At 44.1% G+C, this 18,250-nt stretch overlaps 1 protein-coding gene across 1 annotated transcript in view; it reads right to left on the minus strand.

Annotated features, from left to right (window-relative positions):
- LOC118938840 (PDZ domain-containing RING finger protein 4-like) overlaps positions 1-9,978 on the minus strand; it is a 76,043-nt gene extending 66,065 nt beyond the window's left edge. The window contains exon 1 of the mRNA XM_090199167.1: positions 9,478-9,978. Within this exon, the coding sequence (XP_090055293.1) occupies positions 9,478-9,546 (69 nt within the window). The 5' untranslated portion in view covers positions 9,547-9,978. The remainder of the gene's footprint in view (positions 1-9,477) is intronic.
- Between the last annotated feature and the right edge of the window lie 8,272 nt (positions 9,979-18,250).

Consider the following 18,250-nt stretch of genomic DNA (forward strand, 5'->3'; position numbering starts at 1 on the left):
TCAGCCAGTCAGTTACTGTCAGCCAGTCAGTTACTGTCAGTTCATCATCCAGTTACTGTCAGTTCGTCGGTCAGTTAAAATCAGTCAGTCAGTTACTGTCAGTTCGTCGGTCAGTTAAAATCAGTCAGTCAGTTACTATCAGTCAGTCAGTTGCTGTCAGTTCGTCGGTCAGTTAAAATCAGTCAGTCAGTTAAAATCAGTCAGTCAGTTACTATCAGTCAGTCAGTTGCTGTCAGTCAGTCAGTCAGTTACTGTCAGTTCGTCAGTCAGTTACTATCAGTCAGTCAGTTAAAATCAGTCAGTCAGTTAAAATCAGTCAGTCAGTTAAAATCAGTCAGTCAGTTCCAGTCAATTAGTCAGTTACTGTCAGTCAGTCAGTCGGTCAGTTACTGTCAGTTTGTCGGTCAATTGCTGTCGGTCAGTCGGTCAGTTACTGTTAGTTCGTCAGTTGGTTACTGTCAGCTGGTCAGTCAGTTACTATCAGTTCGTCGGTCGGCTACGGTCAGTCCGTCAGTCAGTTACTGTCAGTCAGTCAGTCAGTTGCTGTCAGTATATCGGTCAGTTTGGTGGCCACTTTCTTTTCTTCGGAAAAACACTTTCCCATTTCTCTGGGAAAACAGGGGTCAAAGAGAGCCTAGATAAACAGCTGAAACACACCTACAACTATCCCAGTGACTCTGCCAGGTTCTCCTGGAGAAGAAGACTGGGATGGTTTTCTCTAGAGAGGAAGACATGCCAGGCTGGTGGGACAAAAGACAAGGAATACATTTCCAATGCCGGTCCCACTAGGGAGAACCAACAATAAACATTCACACCTCAGTCATGAATCGTCTAGGGCTGGTGAGGCTAGCAGGGTCAGCCAGACAGGAATTGTGTTAAAATGGTTAGAATGTGTGAAAATAACAGAGGGGGGTGGGTGGAGGGTGGACAGTTGAATTAGTCGGGTAAAGGACGATTATTCATGTAACATGAAAGATGTAGAATAGTGGCAGAAGTCTGGTGGTATGAGATTCACACCAGTGTATTATCGGAAACAGAGGATGGAGTGGAAAGAGAGAGAGACAGAGCGAGAGAGATAGAGACAAAGACAGAGACAAAGACAGAGACAGAGAGAGCGTGAAAGAGAGAGAGAGAGAGAGAATGAGAGAGAGCGAGAGAGAGAGAGAGAGAGAGAGAATGAGAAAAGAGAGTGAGAGGGGGAGGGGGAGAGAGGGAGGAGTGTGACAGGGAGATAGAGACTGAAGGAGTAGGACAGGGAGATAGAGACTGAAGGAGTGTGACAGGGAGATACAGACTGAAGGAGTGGGACAGGGAGATAGAGACTGAAGGAGTGGGACAGGGAGATAGAGACTGAAGGAGTGGGACAGGGAGATAGAGACTGAATGAGTGGGACAGGGAGATAGAGACTGAAGGAGTGGGACAGGGAGATAGAGACTGAAGGAGTAGGACAGGGAGATAGAGACTGAAGGAGTGGGACAGGGAGGTAGAGACTGAAGGAGTGGGATAGGGAGATAGAGACTGAAGGAGTGGGACAGGGAGATATAGACTGAATGAGTGGGACAGGGAGATAGAGACTGAAGAAGTGGGACAGGGAGATAGAGACTGAAGGAGTGGGACAGGGAGATAGAGACTGAAGGAGTGGGACAGGGAGATAGAGACTGAAGGAGTGGGACAGGGAGATAGAGACTGAAGAAGTGGGACAGGGAGATAGAGACTGAAGGAGTGTGACAGGGAGATAGAGACTGAATGAGTGGGACAGGGAGATAGAGACTGAAGGAGTGGGACAGGGAGATAGAGACTGAAGGAGTGGGACAGGGAGATAGAGACTGAAGGAGTGGGACAGGGAGATAGAGACTGAAGGAGTGGGACAGGGAGATAGAGACTGAAGGAGTGGGACAGGGAGATAGAGACTGAAGGAGTGGGACAGGGAGATAGAGACTGAAGGAGTGGGACAGGGAGATAGAGACTGAAGGAGTGGGACATGGAGATAGAGACTGAAGGAGTGGGACAGGGAGATAGAGACTGAAGGAGTGGGACAGGGAGATAGAGACTGAAGGAGTGTGAGATAATATGTGAGGGAGAGGGAGGCCTATAAAGAGAGAGATTAACAGAAGCCCTCCCTTTCACTGCTGTGCTCTACCTAACACACAGTAACACTGACACACTTTCAGCCTACTGTGCTAGGAGCGCTCTCCTCCCTGTTCTCTTTCCCTCCTCTCCCTCCATCCCCCGTCTCCCTCGTTCCTTATCTCCCTGAGGTACCACTGTATGATATCTGAACCCATCTCCTCCTCTAAACAGTGTGAGTAGTAGCACGTTTCTCTATCGCTCTCTCTTCTCTCAGTAAGATGCCTGGTGCAGATGCTCAGATAACTCCAGGTGATGTTGTGTCTGGATTATAGGTGCTGGGGTATTACCTGGTACTGGATAAACTGTAAATACTGAAATACACACACACACACACACACACACACGCACGCACGCACACACACACACACACACACACACACACACACACACACACACACACACACACACACACACACACACACACACACACACACACACACACACACACACACACACACACACACACACACACACACACAAAGCATTCTATAATAAAAGTCATACTTGTCACTCTAGCTATCAGCACCAGAATTCCTCCAGTCCTACATCTGTACTCTTCATCTGAGAACAGTGGAGAGGGACTTCACTGTCATTTTTCAGACAGATGCTGCCAGTTTCCTGGATTGTGCTATAGCCTAGAGATGCCCCAAAGGACCCACCGTGGGCCCTGGCCTGCCTGAGTTTGACAAGGCCAATCTTCCTGTTACCCGACGAGGCAGACAAAAGAGACATTCTCGTCCCAATTAAAGCACAGGAGCGTTTAGTAAAATAGCTTAATGAACTCGCCGATCAGCGTAGCGTGAAAACAGTCATTAGCAACAGCTTTTAGGTAGCGGGGCTAGCCTAGTGTCTGCCGCACACACTCACTCACACACGCATGGCGCAAGCTGCTCTCCTGGTGTAATTATCTTTGATAGAGAGAGGGGGGGGGGACAGACAGAGAGAGCCAGAGAAAGAGAGAGTGAGAGAGAGAAACAGGGAGAGAGAGAAACAGAGAGAGAGAGAGAGAAACAGGGAGAGAGAGAAACAGAGAGAGAGAGAGAGAGAGAGAGTGTGAGCAAGAGAGTGAGCAAGAGAGACAGAGAGAGAGAGACAGAGAGAGGCATCTTCCCCAATATTTGGAACAAAGGACTGATAACCCATCCACAAAAGTGAAGACAAATTTGACCCCAATAACTACCATGGGATTTGCGTCAACAGCAACCTTGGATACATCCTCTGGATTAACAGCAGACCTGTACATTTCGTCAATGAAAGCTTTTTACCAAATTACCGTACGACAGACCACGTATTCACCCTGCACATTCTAATTGACAAACAAACAATCCAAAACAAAGGCAAAGTCTTCTCATGTTTTGTTGACTTCAAAAAAGCTTTTTACTGAATTTGGCATGAGGGTCTGCTATACAAATTGATGGAAAGTGGTGTTTGGGGAAAAACATAGGACATTATAAAATCCATGCACAAACAACAAGTGTGCATTTAAAATTGGCATATTTCTTTCCACAGGGCCGTGGGTTGAGACAGGGATGCAGCTTAAGCCCCACCCTCTTCAACATATATAGCAATGAATTGGCGAGGGCACTAGAACAGTCTGCAGCACCCGGCCTCATCCTACTAGAATCTGAAGTCAAATGTCTACTATTTACTGATGATCTGGTGCTTCTGTCCCCAACCAAGGAGGGCCTACAGCAGCACCTAGATCTTCTGCACATGTTCTGCCAGACCTGGGCTCTGACAGTAAATCTCAGTAAGACCAAAATAATGGTGTTCCAAAAAAGGTCCAGTCGCCAGGACCACAAATACAAATTCCATCTAGACACCGTTGCCCTAGAACACACAACAAACTATACATACCTCGGCCTAAACATCAGCGCCACAGGTATCTTCCACAAAGCTGTAAATGATCTGAGAAACAAGGCAAGAAGGGCCTTCTATGCCATCAAAAGGAACAGAAGATTTGACATACCAATTAGGATCTGGCTAAAAATAATTGAATCCATTATAGAAGCCATTGCCCTTTATGCTTGTGAGGTCTGGGGTCTGAATTAGACCAATACTCACTCATTATCAAAATCCAGAAAAGAGCCGTTAAATTGTAGTCGTTAAATTCTACAACCACCTAAAAGGAAGCAATTCCCAAACCTTCCACAACAAAGCCATCATCTACAGAGAGATGAACCTAGAGAAGAGTCCCCTAAGCAAGCTGGTCTTGTGGATCTGTTCACAAACACAAACAGACCCCACAGCCCCAGGACAGTTACACAATTAGACCCAACCAAATCATGACAAAACAAAATAATAATTAATTGACACATTGAAAATAATTAACAAAAAAACTGAGCAAACTAGAATGTTATTTGGCCCCAAACAGAGAGCACACAGTGGCAGAATACCTGAACGCTGTGACTGACCCAAACTTAAGAAAAGCTTTGACGACAGTGCCTTGCAAAAATATTCATCCCCTTTGCATTTTTCCTATTTTGTTGCTTTTTTCCTATTTTGTTGATTTTTATTTGGATTTCATGTAAGGGACATACACAAAAGAGTCCAAATTGGTGAAGTGAAACGAAAAAAAAAACTTGTTTCAAAAAACAAGAAATAAAAAACTGAAAAGTGGTGACCCTAAGCATACTGCTAAAGCAACACTTGAGTGGTTTAAGGTGAAGAGAAAGAGAGAGAGAGAGAGATAGAACGAGAGAGAGAGTGAGAGAGTGAGAGAGAAATAGAGAGAGAGACAGATAGATAGACAGCCAGAGAGAGAGAGAGAGATAATGACAGAGAGAGAGAGAAATAGAAAGAGAGCAACAGAGAGAAAGAGAGCAAGAGCGAGACAGAGAGAGACAGAGAGAGAAAGAGAGAGAGATACAGTGAGAGTTAGGGAGAGAGAAATAGAGAGAGACAGAGAGAGAGAGAGAGAAAGAGAGTGATAGCGAAAGAGAGCAAGAAAGAGACAGAGAAAAAGAGAGAGAGACATTACTGTTACATTTGATTGTTTATTTCACTTGCTTTGGCAATGTTAACATGTGTTTCCCATGCCAATAAAGTAATTGAATTGAAATGTAATGTAATTGAAATGTAATTTAATTGAAATGTTATTGAAATAGAAATGTAATTTAATTGAGAGTGTCACACCTTGATCTGTTTCACCTGTCTTGAGATTGTCTCCACCCCCTCCAGGTGTCGCTTATTATCCCTGGTGTGTGTTTCCTGTCACTCTGTGCCAGTTCGTCTTGTATGCTTTTCAAATCAACCAGAGGTTTTCCCATACTCATGCGTTACCCGCCTGCCTGACTTTTTTGCCTGCCCTGAGAGAGAGAGAGAGAGAGAACACCAGGAGCAGCAGACAGTCCATGTCTCAATTGTCTCAAGGCTTAAACATCCTTCTTTACCCCGTCTCCTCCCCTTCATCTACACTGATTGAAGTGGATTTAACAACTGACGTCAATAAGGGATCATAGCTTTCACCTGGATTCACCTGGTCAGTCTATGTCATGGAAATAGCAGGTGTTCATAATGGTTTGTATACTTAGTGTATGTCCATGACATAGCTAAGTTTGTCGCTGGTATGGGCTAGTAAAACCTGGGGAGAGAGGGAGGAGAGAATTCACTTTCTGTTTCATCTGCTGCTGGCTGGCTTGCTAATGTTCACTCAAATACGTTTTTCCACATGTAATTTATGAAATGAGATTTTCCTTCCATAAAGATTGGAATTGTGTCAATATGTTGTGAATATTGTCAAAAAATCCTCACAGCCTGGGGAGTGTAACTTGGTGCGCACCAGCTCATCGTGTACAGTGGCTTACAGCCACGTTCCTCCACCATGTACAGTAGCCTACAGCCATGTTCCTCCACCATGTACAGTAGCCTACAGCCATGTTCCTCCACCATGTACAGTAGCCTACAGCCATGTTCCTCCACCATGTACAGTAGCCTACAGCCATGTTCCTCCACCATGTACAGTAGCCTACAGCCATGTTCCTCCACCATGTACAGTAGCCTACAGCCATGTTCCTCCACCATGTACAGTAGCCTACAGCCATGTTCCTCCACCATGTACAGTAGCCTACAGCCATGTTCCTCCACCATGTACAGTAGCCTACAGCCATGTTCCTCCACCATGTACAGTAGCCTACAGCCATGTTCCTCCACCATGTACAGTAGCCTACAGCCATGTTCCTCCACCATGTACAGTAGCCTACAGCCATGTTCCTCCACCATGTACAGTAGCCTACAGCCATGTTCCTCCACCATGTACAGTAGCCTACAGCCATGTTCCTCCACCATGTACAGTAGCCTACAGCCATGTTCCTCCACCATGTACAGTAGCCTACAGCCATGTTCCTCCACCATGTACAGTAGCCTACAGCCATGTTCCTCCACCATGTACAGTAGCCTACAGCCATGTTCCTCCACCATGTACAGTAGCCTACAGCCATGTTCCTCCACCATGTACAGTAGCCTACAGCCATGTTCCTCCACCATGTACAGTAGCCTACAGCCATGTTCCTCCACCATGTACAGTAGCCTACAGCCATGTTCCTCCACCATGTACAGTAGCCTACAGCCATGTTCCTCCACCATGTACAGTAGCCTACAGCCATGTTCCTCCACCATGTACAGTAGCCTACAGCCATGTTCCTCCACCATGTACAGTAGCCTACAGCCATGTTCCTCCACCATGTACAGTAGCCTACAGCCATGTTCCTCCACCATGTACAGTAGCCTACAGCCATGTTCCTCCACCATGTACAGTAGCCTACAGCCATGTTCCTCCACCATGTACAGTAGCCTACAGCCATTATGTTCCTCCACCATGTACAGTAGCCTACAGCCGTACGAGTTATAGAAATTGCCATCTTGTGTTCGGGGCTTTTCGGCAGTCTTCGTGTTTTTTATATGCAGGGAGCATAAATTGTACAAATGTAAACTTACAAAGAATTGTTGAAGTTAGAACCCATGTATATTAGTTGATATACAGTCATGGCTAAAAGGTTTGAGAATGACACAAATATTAATTTTCGCAAGTTTGCTGTTTCAGTGTCTTTAGATATTTTTGTCAGATGTTACTATGGAATACTGAAGTATAACTACAAGCATTTCACAAGTGTCAAAGGCTTTTACTGACAATTACATGAATTTGATGCAAAGAGTCAATATTTGCAGTGTTGGCCCTTCTTTTTGAAGACCTCTGCAATCCGCCCTGGTATGCTGTCTATTAACTTCTGGGCCACATCCTGACTGATGGCAGCACATTCTTGCATAATCAATGCTTGGAGTTTGTAAGGATTTGTGGGTTTTTGTTTGTCCACCCGCCTCTTGGGGATTGACCACAAGTTCTCAATGGGATCAAGGTCTGAAAGATTGGGCTGACAAGGCTGGAAATTCTCCAGCCTTGTCCTCGTCAACACTCACACCTGTGTTAAATGAGAGAATCACTGACATGATGTCAGCTGGAACTTTTGTGGCAGGGCTGAAATGCAGTGGAAATGTTTTTGAGGGATTCAGCTAATTTGCATGGCAAAGAGGGACTTTGCAATTAATTTCAATTCTTCGGATCACTCTTCATAACATTCTGGAGTATATGCAAATTACCATCATACAAACTGAGGCAGCAGACTTTGTGAAAATTTATATTTGTGTCATTCTCAAAACTTTTGGCCACGACTGTACAGTACAGCAACAACTACATAAATATCTGATAAGGTCCATTATCTGCTACCTGCATTTTAAAACTACAACATTTTCTCTCAGCCTCATCGCAAAGTGTGTAGAATAGCAGGAAATTAGATTTAAAACTACAACATTTTCTCTCAGCCTCATGGCAGAATGTGAACAAAAGCATGAGATGAGCTATAATTCTTTTGTTTTCTTTTTTAAATCTCTGCCTCATGGGGGAAAAAAGTGTAGAATTGCAGAAAAGTAGCTTTAAAACTGCAACATTTTCTCTTAGCCTCATGACAAAATGTGTAGAATAACACTGGGTTAGTCCGGCCCTGGGAAAGAATAGGTTTGGACACCTGGTAACCCAAGGTTACTCTTTCTATTAGTGGTTTTGTCTCATGTGCTGTTCTGGGTCTCTGCTGACACAAGCAGACATGAAAACTGAACGAGGAGGGTGGAGTCAAATGCTTCCTCAGGCATATAGTTGTGGCAGACTGTATCAAACTTAGAGGACAAAAACACTGGATACCTGCTACTCAACAATAACATTCACACCCAGGTGGTACCTTCCGTTCCTATTTTATCAACCCATCGAGAGCTTGGAACTATACAGTTCTATGAGGTTATAACAATTCTTACAGAATTGACTCTACAGTCCCAAATTTCATTGGTTTGAATGAAGTCAGTTATTTTCATATTGAATTCTTTTGAACTTCACAGCCTGCGTTGGGGTATTTAATGTACGGTATAGGTAGAGAACATTGAACAGAACAAGACTGGGTCAATAACTCCATTTTGTAAACAAATGACGATAGAACCGTAGCAGTAGTTCCAAACTCTTGACATTCCATTCAAGCACAATCAAAGAAATGAATCATGCATTCACTAAATTGCTCATTTCCCATTAAAACAATAAACCAGATGTAAAAATAATACAAGCCATTAGACATTTTGTGTTGTTGTGAAAAGAAAAGGGCTCAACTCTTAATGCTCCGACACTCATTAGCGGTGCCTACAAGAGACTCTGTTTGATTATAAAGGTTTTATAAAGGAAAGAGAAACCACACTGCCACAAACAGGCAGCGATATTTCATATGTTGTGCTTTGATGTACTCAGTATCCCATCCTCCCATGGAAACAGCACACAGGGAAAGATGAGCAGCAGTGAGAGCATCATGAACCCCTCTGAAGCCAGCAGAGGACAATTACTGAACTTGTTCCTTACATCTTCTGCTGAGGAGAAATAACTAACTGTCCCTTCTGTGTCTCTTCTCTCTCTCCCTTCTCTGTTCTCTCTCTCCCTTCTCTCTTCTCTCTCTCCTTTCTCTCTTCTCTCTCTCCCTTCTCTCTTCTCTATCCCTTCTCTCTCTCCCTTCTCTCTTCTCTCTCTCCCTTCTCTCTTCTCTCTCCCTTCTCTATTCTCTCTCTCCCTTCTCTCTTCTCTCTCCCTTTTCTCTTTGAAGAGAATACTGCATATTCTGCCTGCCTGACTAACTGTCTCCCTGCTTAGAATAAATTGTCTCATTTTCTCTCTCATTTGCTTGCCTTCTAATCTAAAAGTATCCTCTTTCTCTTTCTGAAAACACCCTCACACGTTCCCACCAAATCGCAAAGATAGGAACCCTTCCAATCTTCCAGTGTGAAAAACATTTCACATCTAGCACAGTGTCAAGTCTCACTTACCTGTGAAATCTCATACAGCAGCTTGTAGTGTTCCTCCCGTTTCTGTAAAGAGCACAAATTGCAGCCCATTCTAGTTGTCGTGGAGATGACAGGCGGCGGCGGTGCGCGGTGGGTCCCCCAGGGTAGATATGCAGAGGATCACACAGGGGGCTCTGCCTGAAAACCCGGCTCCGTTTTTCATCAGGGTGTCCTTAGAAAGACACTCTTCTCTCACCCTCACACACACAGCGGTACCACAGTACACACACACTCCGATACACCAATACTAAGCTCCAAGCTCCAGGATCCAGCAAAGTGTCTTGTGTTGGGAGTCCTCTCAGAGTGTGTGTGTTGTGTGTTGTGTTGGGAGTCCTCTCAGAGTGTGTGTGTTGTGTGTTGTGTTGGGAGTCCTCTCAGAGTGTGTGTGTGTTGTGTTGGGAGTCCTCTCAGAGTGTGTGTGTGTGTTGTGTGTGTGTTGCATTTGTCAATAGAAGAAGCAATCAGCTCCTCTCTCTCCTCTTTATTTCTCTCTCTCTCTTACACACACTCTCTCTCATTCCCCCTCGTCTCCCTCTCTCTCTCCTCTCTCTTTCTCTCTCTCTCTCGCTCTCTCTGTCTGTCACTATGAGCACACATTCATACACACGCTGGGCTTGTAGAGACACACCCCTCTCTCTGTCAGGCTTGCTGCACATCACCACACCTACTGTGGTTCATGAATAATAATCAAGCTCATTGGCTGTTCTGTTAGGGGGAGGAGTAAGGGGGAGGGGGAGGATTCTCAAAGCTCTGATACAATACTGAGCTGGTACTGTGCTTAATGTGTGTGTGAGTGGGGAGTGGGGGGATCTCTGGGTGTGTGTGTGTCTGGATTTGTGTGTATGTGTGTACGCGTTCCCTTGCATATACAGTATAGTACCTCTAAACAAAGCCATGAAAAGCCTCAACCTTCTTTATTGGACATTCAATGTATTTTACACAATTGAACTGTTACAAAACACAATACATTGACATCTAGATTTCAAACACGGATCAATCTAATTCTAATTCAATCAGATAGCCTTTTCAAAGTGAAAAGTGATAGAAGAGAAGTGGCATTTTGTGAAGTGAAATAGATTTCCAGTCGGCCAGTGATTGTAACTAAACAGATCCTCTCAGAGCTAGTAGACAAGGGCACCCTGATTGACACAGGAAGAGACACAGACGGAGGGTATTGATTGGATCAAATTAGCTTCCACTCCAACTGCCCTCACACTGCAGGAGGGAGGGAGGGAGGGAGGGAGGGAGAAAGTGGGGAGAGAGAGAGCGAGAGAGAGGGAGGAAGTGGGGAGAGGGAGGGAGAGAGAGAGAGAGGGGGGGGGGAAGTGGGGAGAGAAAGGGACAGAGACAAAGAAAGTGGGGAGAGAGAGAGAGAGAGAGAGAGAGAGAGAGAGAGAGAGAGAGAGAGAGAGAGAGAGAGAGATGTAGAGAGGTAGAGGTAGAAGGGAGTGATAGAGACTAATCCGATGTTCAGTTATACCCCCCAGTCTGGAGAGAGACCAAACATCTGTCTTCACACCATGTTCAGTAAAGTCAGCAGCATCACAGTGACTTTTAAAATGCCCCAGTCCCACCCTTATCCCCCAGAGTGGACGCAGTCAAGGGCATCAGATCACAGGACAGCTCTTATACAGATAACACTGTCCCTATCCGGTGAGGTCACCAACTGACTGACCAACTGTCTCCACTGACCTCTGAAGATGACTCCTCACTCCTCCCGGGTAACACCACTCTCACTAACTAACGACCTTCAGGGCCAGTTTCCTGGACACAGATTAAGCCTATCTCTGGCCATAAAGCCAATGTCAATGAAGAAGATCCATTGAGCGTGCTTTTTAGTCTGGGACGATAGGCTTCATCTGAGTCCGGTAAACAGGCCTCTAGGGTCCACCCCTCCTGAATGGCACTGGATTGGATACACATGGGACAGGACAGATGCCTCGGCGAGAGTAAATCAAATCAATCAAATCAAATAGTATTTGTCACATGCTTGGTAAACAACAGGTGGAGGCTAACAGTGAAAAGCTTACAGGCCTTCCCAACAATGCAGAGAAGAAAATATAGTAACAAGAGGATTAAATCCACAATGAGTAACGATAACTTGGCTATATACACAGGGCACCAGTACTGAGATGATGTGCTGCCAGCCAGAGGTTGAAAAAGTATTCTATGGTCATACTTGAGTAAAAGTAAAGATACTGTCACGCCCTGGCCTTGGTATTCTGTGTTTTCTTTATTATGTTGGTTAGGCCAGGGTGTGACATGGGTGATTTATGTGTCTTGTTTTGTCTAGGGGTTTTGTAGTCTATGGGGTTGTGTTCAGTTGAGTGTTCTAGGTAAGTCTATGGTTGCCTGGAGTGGTTCTCAATCAGAGGCAGGTGTTTATCGTTGTCTCTGATTGGGAACCATATTTAGGCAGCCATATTCTTTAGGTATCTTGTGGGTGATTGTTCCTGTCTCTGTGTTTTGCACCAGTTTCGGTTTTTCCACGTTTTCTGATTTTGTAGAGTGTTCACGTTTTCATCTTTCATTAAAGATGTTTATAAATAACCACGCTGCATTTTGGTCCTCCTCTCCTTCCCAGGAAGAAAACCGTTACAGATACCTTAAAAGAAAACGACTCAAGTAAAAATGAAAGTAACCCACTAAAATACCACGGCAGGTAGCCTAGCGGTTAGAGCGTTGGAGAGAGATCGAATCCCCGAGCTGACAAGATAAAAATCTGTCGTTTTGCCCCTGAACAAGGCAGTTAACCCACTGTTCCTAGGCCGTCATTGTAAATGGGAATTTGTTCTTAACTGACTTGCCTGGTTAAATAAAGGTAAACGTTTTATTATTTTTTATTAAAACTTGAGTATAAGTCTAAAAGTATCTGGTTTTAAATGTACTTAAGGTGTAAAAAGTACTGAATCGTCATACTGGAGTAAAGGTAAATGCTACGCATCAAATTCCTCTATAGTAAGCAAACCAGACGGCACAATTTATATCATTATTTGACAGCTAGGGGCACATTCCAAAACTCAGACATCATTTACAAACAAAGCATTTATGTTTAGTGAGTCTGTCAGATCAGAGGCAGTAGGGAGGACCAGGGACGTTCTCTTGATAAGTGTGTGAATTGGACCATTTTACTGCTCTGGTAAGCATTCAGAATGTAACGACTACTTTTGGGTGTCAGGGAAAATTAATGAAGTAAAATATACATTATTTGTAGAATGTAGTAAAGTAAAAGTTGTCAAAAATATAAATAGTAAAGTACAGATACCCCAAAAAACAACATAAGTAGTACTTTAAAGTATTATTCTTAAGTACTTGACACCACTGTGTGCTGGGGTATGAGGTAATTCACTTAGCCATGTACAGTACCAGTCAAAAGTTTGGACACGCCTACTCATTCAAGGGTTTTTCTTTATTTTTTACTATTTTCTACATTGTAGAATAATAGTGAAGACATCAAAACTATCCAATAACACATGGAATCATGTATTAACCAAAAAAGTGTTAAATTAATAAAAAATATATTTCATATTTTAGATCCTTCAAAGTAGCCACCCTTTGCCTTGATGACAGCTTTGCACACTCTTGGCATTCTCTCAACCAGCTTCATAAGGTAGTCACCTGGAATGCATTTCAATGAACTTGTGTGCCTTGTTAAGTTCATTTGTGGAATTTATTTCCTTCTTAATGCTTTCGAGCAAATCAATTGTGTTGTGACAAGGTAGGGGTGGTATACAGAATATAGCCCTATTTGTTAAAAGACCAAGTCCATATTATGTCAAGAACAGCTCAAATAAACAAAGACAAACAACAGTCCAACATTATTTTAAGACATGAAGGTCCGTCAGTACAGAACATTTCAAGAACTTTAAAGTTTCTTCAAGTTCAGTCGCAAAAACCATCAAGCGCTATGATGAAACTGCCTCTCATGAGGACCGCCACAGGAAAGGAAGACCCAGAGGTACCTCTGCTGCAGAGGATAAGTTCATTAGCGTTACAGCCTCAGATTGCAGCCCAAATGTAAGCTTCACAGAGTTTAAGTAACAGACACGTCTCAACATCAACTGTTCAGAGGAGACTACGTGAATCAGGCCTTCATGGTCAAATTGCTGCAAAGAAACCACTACTAAAGGATTCCAATAAGAAGAAGAGACTTGCTTGGGCCAAAAAAACACGAGCAATGGACATTAGACTGGTGGAAATCTGTCGTTTGGTCTGATGAGTCCAAATTTGAGATTTTTGGTTCCAACCGCTGTATCTTTGTGAGACGCAGAGTAGGTGAACGGATGATCTCTGCATGTGTGGTTCCCACCGTGAAGCATGGAGGAGGAGGTGTGATGGAGTTGGGTTGCTTTTCTGGTGACACTGTCTGTGATTTATTTACATTCAAGGCACACTTAACCAGCATGGCTACTACAGCATTCTGCAGCGATATGCCATCCCATCTGGTTTGCTCTTAGTGGGATTATAATTTGTTTTATCAACAGTAGGTACTGGTTAGAGTAGATACAGGTTAGAAACAGGTTATAGTAGGTACAGGTTAGAGTAGATACAGGTTAGAGACAGGTTAGAGCAGGTACAGGTTAGAGTAGGTACAGGTTAGAGACAGGTTAGAGCAGGTACAGGTTAGAGTAGGTACAGGTTAGAGACAGGTTAGAGCAGGTACAGGTTAGAGACAGATTAGAGTAGGTACATGTTGGAGTAGGTACAGGTTAGAGACAGGTTAGGTAAGTACAGGTTAGAGTAGATACAGGTTAGAGTAGGTACAGGTTAGAGACAGGTTAGAGACAGGTTAGGTAAGTACAGGTTAGAGTAGATACAGCTGAGAGTAGGTACAGGTTAGAGACAGGTTAGAGCAGGTACATGTTAGAGTAGAGACAGGTTAGAGCAGGTTCAGGTAAGAGTAGGTACAGGTTAGAGACAGATTACAGACAGGTTAGAGCAGGTACAGGTTAGAGTAGGTACAGGTTAGAGACAGATTAGATACAGATTAGAGTAGATATAGGTTAGAGTAGGTACAGGTTAGAGACAGATTAGAGTAGATACAGATTAGAGTAGGTACAGGTTAGAGACAGATTAGAGTAGATACAGGTTAGATATAGATTAGAGTAGATACAGGTTGGAGTAGGTACAGGTTAGATACAGATTAGAGTAGATAGAGGTTAGATACAGATTAGAGTAGATACAGGTTAGTGTAGGTACAGGTTAGAGACAGGTTAGAGCAGGTACAGGTTAGAGTAGGTACAGGTTAGAGACAGATTAGAGTAGGTACAGGTTAGAGTAGGTACAGGTTAGAGACAGATTAGAGACAGATTAGAGTAGATACAGGTTAGTGTAGGTACAGGTTAGAGACAGGTTAGAGCAGGTACAGGTTAGAGTAGGTACAGGTTAGAGACAGATTAGAGTAGGTACAGGTTAGAGTAGGTACAGGTTAGAGACAGATTAGAGACAGATTAGAGTAGATACAGGTTAGAGTAGATACAGGTTAGAGACAGATTAGAGTAGATACAGGTTAGAATAGGTACAGGTTAGATACAGATTAGAGACAGATTAGAGTAGATACAGGTTAGAATAGGTACAGGTTAGATACAGATTAGAGACAGATTAGAGTAGATACAGGTTAGAGTAGGTACAGGTTAGATACAGATTAGAGTAGATACAGGTTAGTGTAGCTACAGGTTAAAGCAGGAACAGGTGAGTTGGACACAGTCTGCTCAGGTGTGACAGAAAGGTATTTGTGTTTGGAGCTAGAGGTTACAGGTTGAAGGTTAACCAGAAATTACCAAGCTGCAGGGGACATGTGTGTGACTTCAAAGGAAAGCTGACACATTAGAATTACCATAATGTCCTACATAATGCGGTTGACATAAATGGGTCACTTTGTTGGCGAGAAATGACACTGAAGAGGAAAAACGTAGTTGTCTTAAATTTCAGAACATCACAAGTCTGAGGTGTGTGGTGGAATTGTAGGTTGGCAAAACAGAGGCTCAATGGTTCAAAGCCCCCGGTAACCTTGACTACAGACATACCGGTGTGAGAGATGGAGAGAGTGCAACTAATCATGAACAATGATCACGCATCCGGCCTGAAGCAAGCTGCACACTGCTCTGAAGAATATCAAGTACCACCTCACCTTAAATAAGTTACCAATCAAAAGTTGGTCAAGTCTTTCTCTCTTTCTATCAATGTTGCCTTGAAGCTGAACACTACAGTATATCACACATGGCCTCAGCAGAAAAGACTCATCTCTCTGTCATGTGCGTTACTGAAACACCTTGATGACTCACAGCCCAGCCTTTATGAATGAGACGTGTGTGAAGATCTGAGAACGTTTTTCACACGACCAACAGAATGTCATTCATGAGTTGGACTGTCACAGCGGTTCAGAACAGCACAATGACATGAGTTGGACTGTCACAGCGGTTCAGAACAACACAATGACATGAGTTGGACTGTCACAGCGGTTCAGAACAACACAATGACATGAGTTGGACTGTCACAGCGGTTCAGAACAACACAATGACATGAGTTGGACTGTCACAGCGGTTCAGAACAACACAATGACATGAGTTGGACTGTCACAGTGGTTCAGAACAACACAATGACATGAGTTGGACTGTCACAGCGGTTCAGAACAACACAATGACATGAGTTGGACTGTCACAGCGGTTCAGAACAACACAATGACATGAGTTGGACTGTCACAGCGGTTCAGAACAACACAATGACATGAGTTGGACTGTCACAGCGGTTCAGAACAACACAATGACATGAGTTGGACTGTCACAGCGGTTCAGAACAACACAATGACATGAGTTGGACTGTCACAGCGGTTCAGAACAACACAATGACATGAGTTGGACTGTCACAGCGGTTCAGAACAACACAATGACATGAGTTGGACTGTCACAGCGGTTCAGAACAACACAATGACATGAGTTGGACTGTCACAGTGGTTCAGAACAACACAATGACATGAGTTGGACTGTCACAGCGGTTCAGAACAGAACAACACAATGACATGAGTTGGACTGTCACAGTGGTTCAGAACAACACAATGACATGAGTTGGACTGTCACAGCGGTTCAGAACAGAACAACACAACGACATGAGTTGGACTGTCACAGCGGTTCAGAACAACACAATGACATGAGTTGGACTGTCACAGTGGTTCAGAACAACACAATGACATGAGTTGGACTGTCACAGCGGTTCAGAACAACACAATGGCTTCACGTCACCGTCTGCCCTTCAGAAGAGGATGCTGCTTCGTGCTGCTTCGTGCTGCTTCGTGCTGCTTCGTGCTGCTTCGTGCTGCGGTGCGATCGTTATGATTATGCTTATTATTGGCTGTGAGTGGTGTGTGAACAACGCACCTTTCACACACCCTTCATTCAGCCGCCATGGTTGTCATACCTACGGTAACAGTATCCATGGTTATGGTTTTCAGGGCATGTACGACGATATAGACAGCTGGGCGTCCCAAAGCCAATGACATTAGAATGGCTGGAGGCTACCGTCTCATTCTCTCTCTCTCTCACACACACACACGCACACGCACACACACACACACACACACACACACACACACACACACACACACACACACACACACACACACACACACACACACACACACCTCTCAATGGCCTTGAATGATACATAATTGAACGGTATTGAATGATTAATGTGAGTAAAACATGATTAGGGTCTATTTCTAGTGCAGAGGTAAGTCAGGGGGCGGAGTAATGACAGTCATCATATCACCTCTCCATTTTCTTATTCTGGTAATGATGTAACAATCCTTTCTTCTGTAATTACGTTGTAGCCTGGCAATTCATTGTTGTATAATTGCATTGTAAGGCCACATTGTCAAAGCGTCACAATGGCCCTCTATCTGTCTGTCTCTCAATCCTCCGCAGTAGAAAACAAAGCGGTTGAACGAGGTAAAAAAAATGTCAGGGTGACTTTTTACTGATGTAATTATCACATGATGAGCAGAGTGATGTGTGGAACAAAAGACAAGGAGAATGGAACCACAGGAGACAGAAGACTCACATGAGATCCATTCAACTGTGGACATTTTGTCTGTTCTGCCCCGTAATGAGCGGACTGCAGCGTGTGAGTTAAGCTCATTCATTACGGAAGCTGTTATGGAAGAGGGGAGCGTTGGTTTATCTGCCTCCACACTCGGTTAAACCTTTTGAGCGGTGGAGCGAGGCACACACACACACACACACACACACACACACACACACACACACACACACACACACACACACACACACACTCCCACACACACACACACACACGCACGCACTCACACACACACACACACACACACACACACACACACACACACACACACACACACACACACACACACACACACACACACACACACATGCACACACACACACACACACACACACACACACACACACAATGCAAACCTCCGGTGGTGACTAGCTGGCTGACGACATTCTGGAACGCAACTCAGCTGCCCCGCCACGGGCAGTAGAGTGGCTTTAGTCTACAGCCTGAGGCTGAAAGAGCCAGACCAGCCTCATCACAGGTCCAGAAGTCAACCTAATAGGTGTCACACTGACCACAGATCTGACACGTGGTGTTTGAACCTTAACTATCATAACAACTAACTGTTTACTACCAGACACTAACACGAGGAAGCCCAACGTTACATTCTGGTCATATTATTTGAGGCAAGAATGATTAAATCATCATTTACAGTATTGAGTAA

This window comes from Oncorhynchus mykiss, chromosome 15 (assembly GCF_057628025.1).
Source record: "Oncorhynchus mykiss isolate SJ-2025 chromosome 15, ASM5762802v1, whole genome shotgun sequence".
Taxonomy (NCBI): domain Eukaryota; kingdom Metazoa; phylum Chordata; class Actinopteri; order Salmoniformes; family Salmonidae; genus Oncorhynchus; species Oncorhynchus mykiss.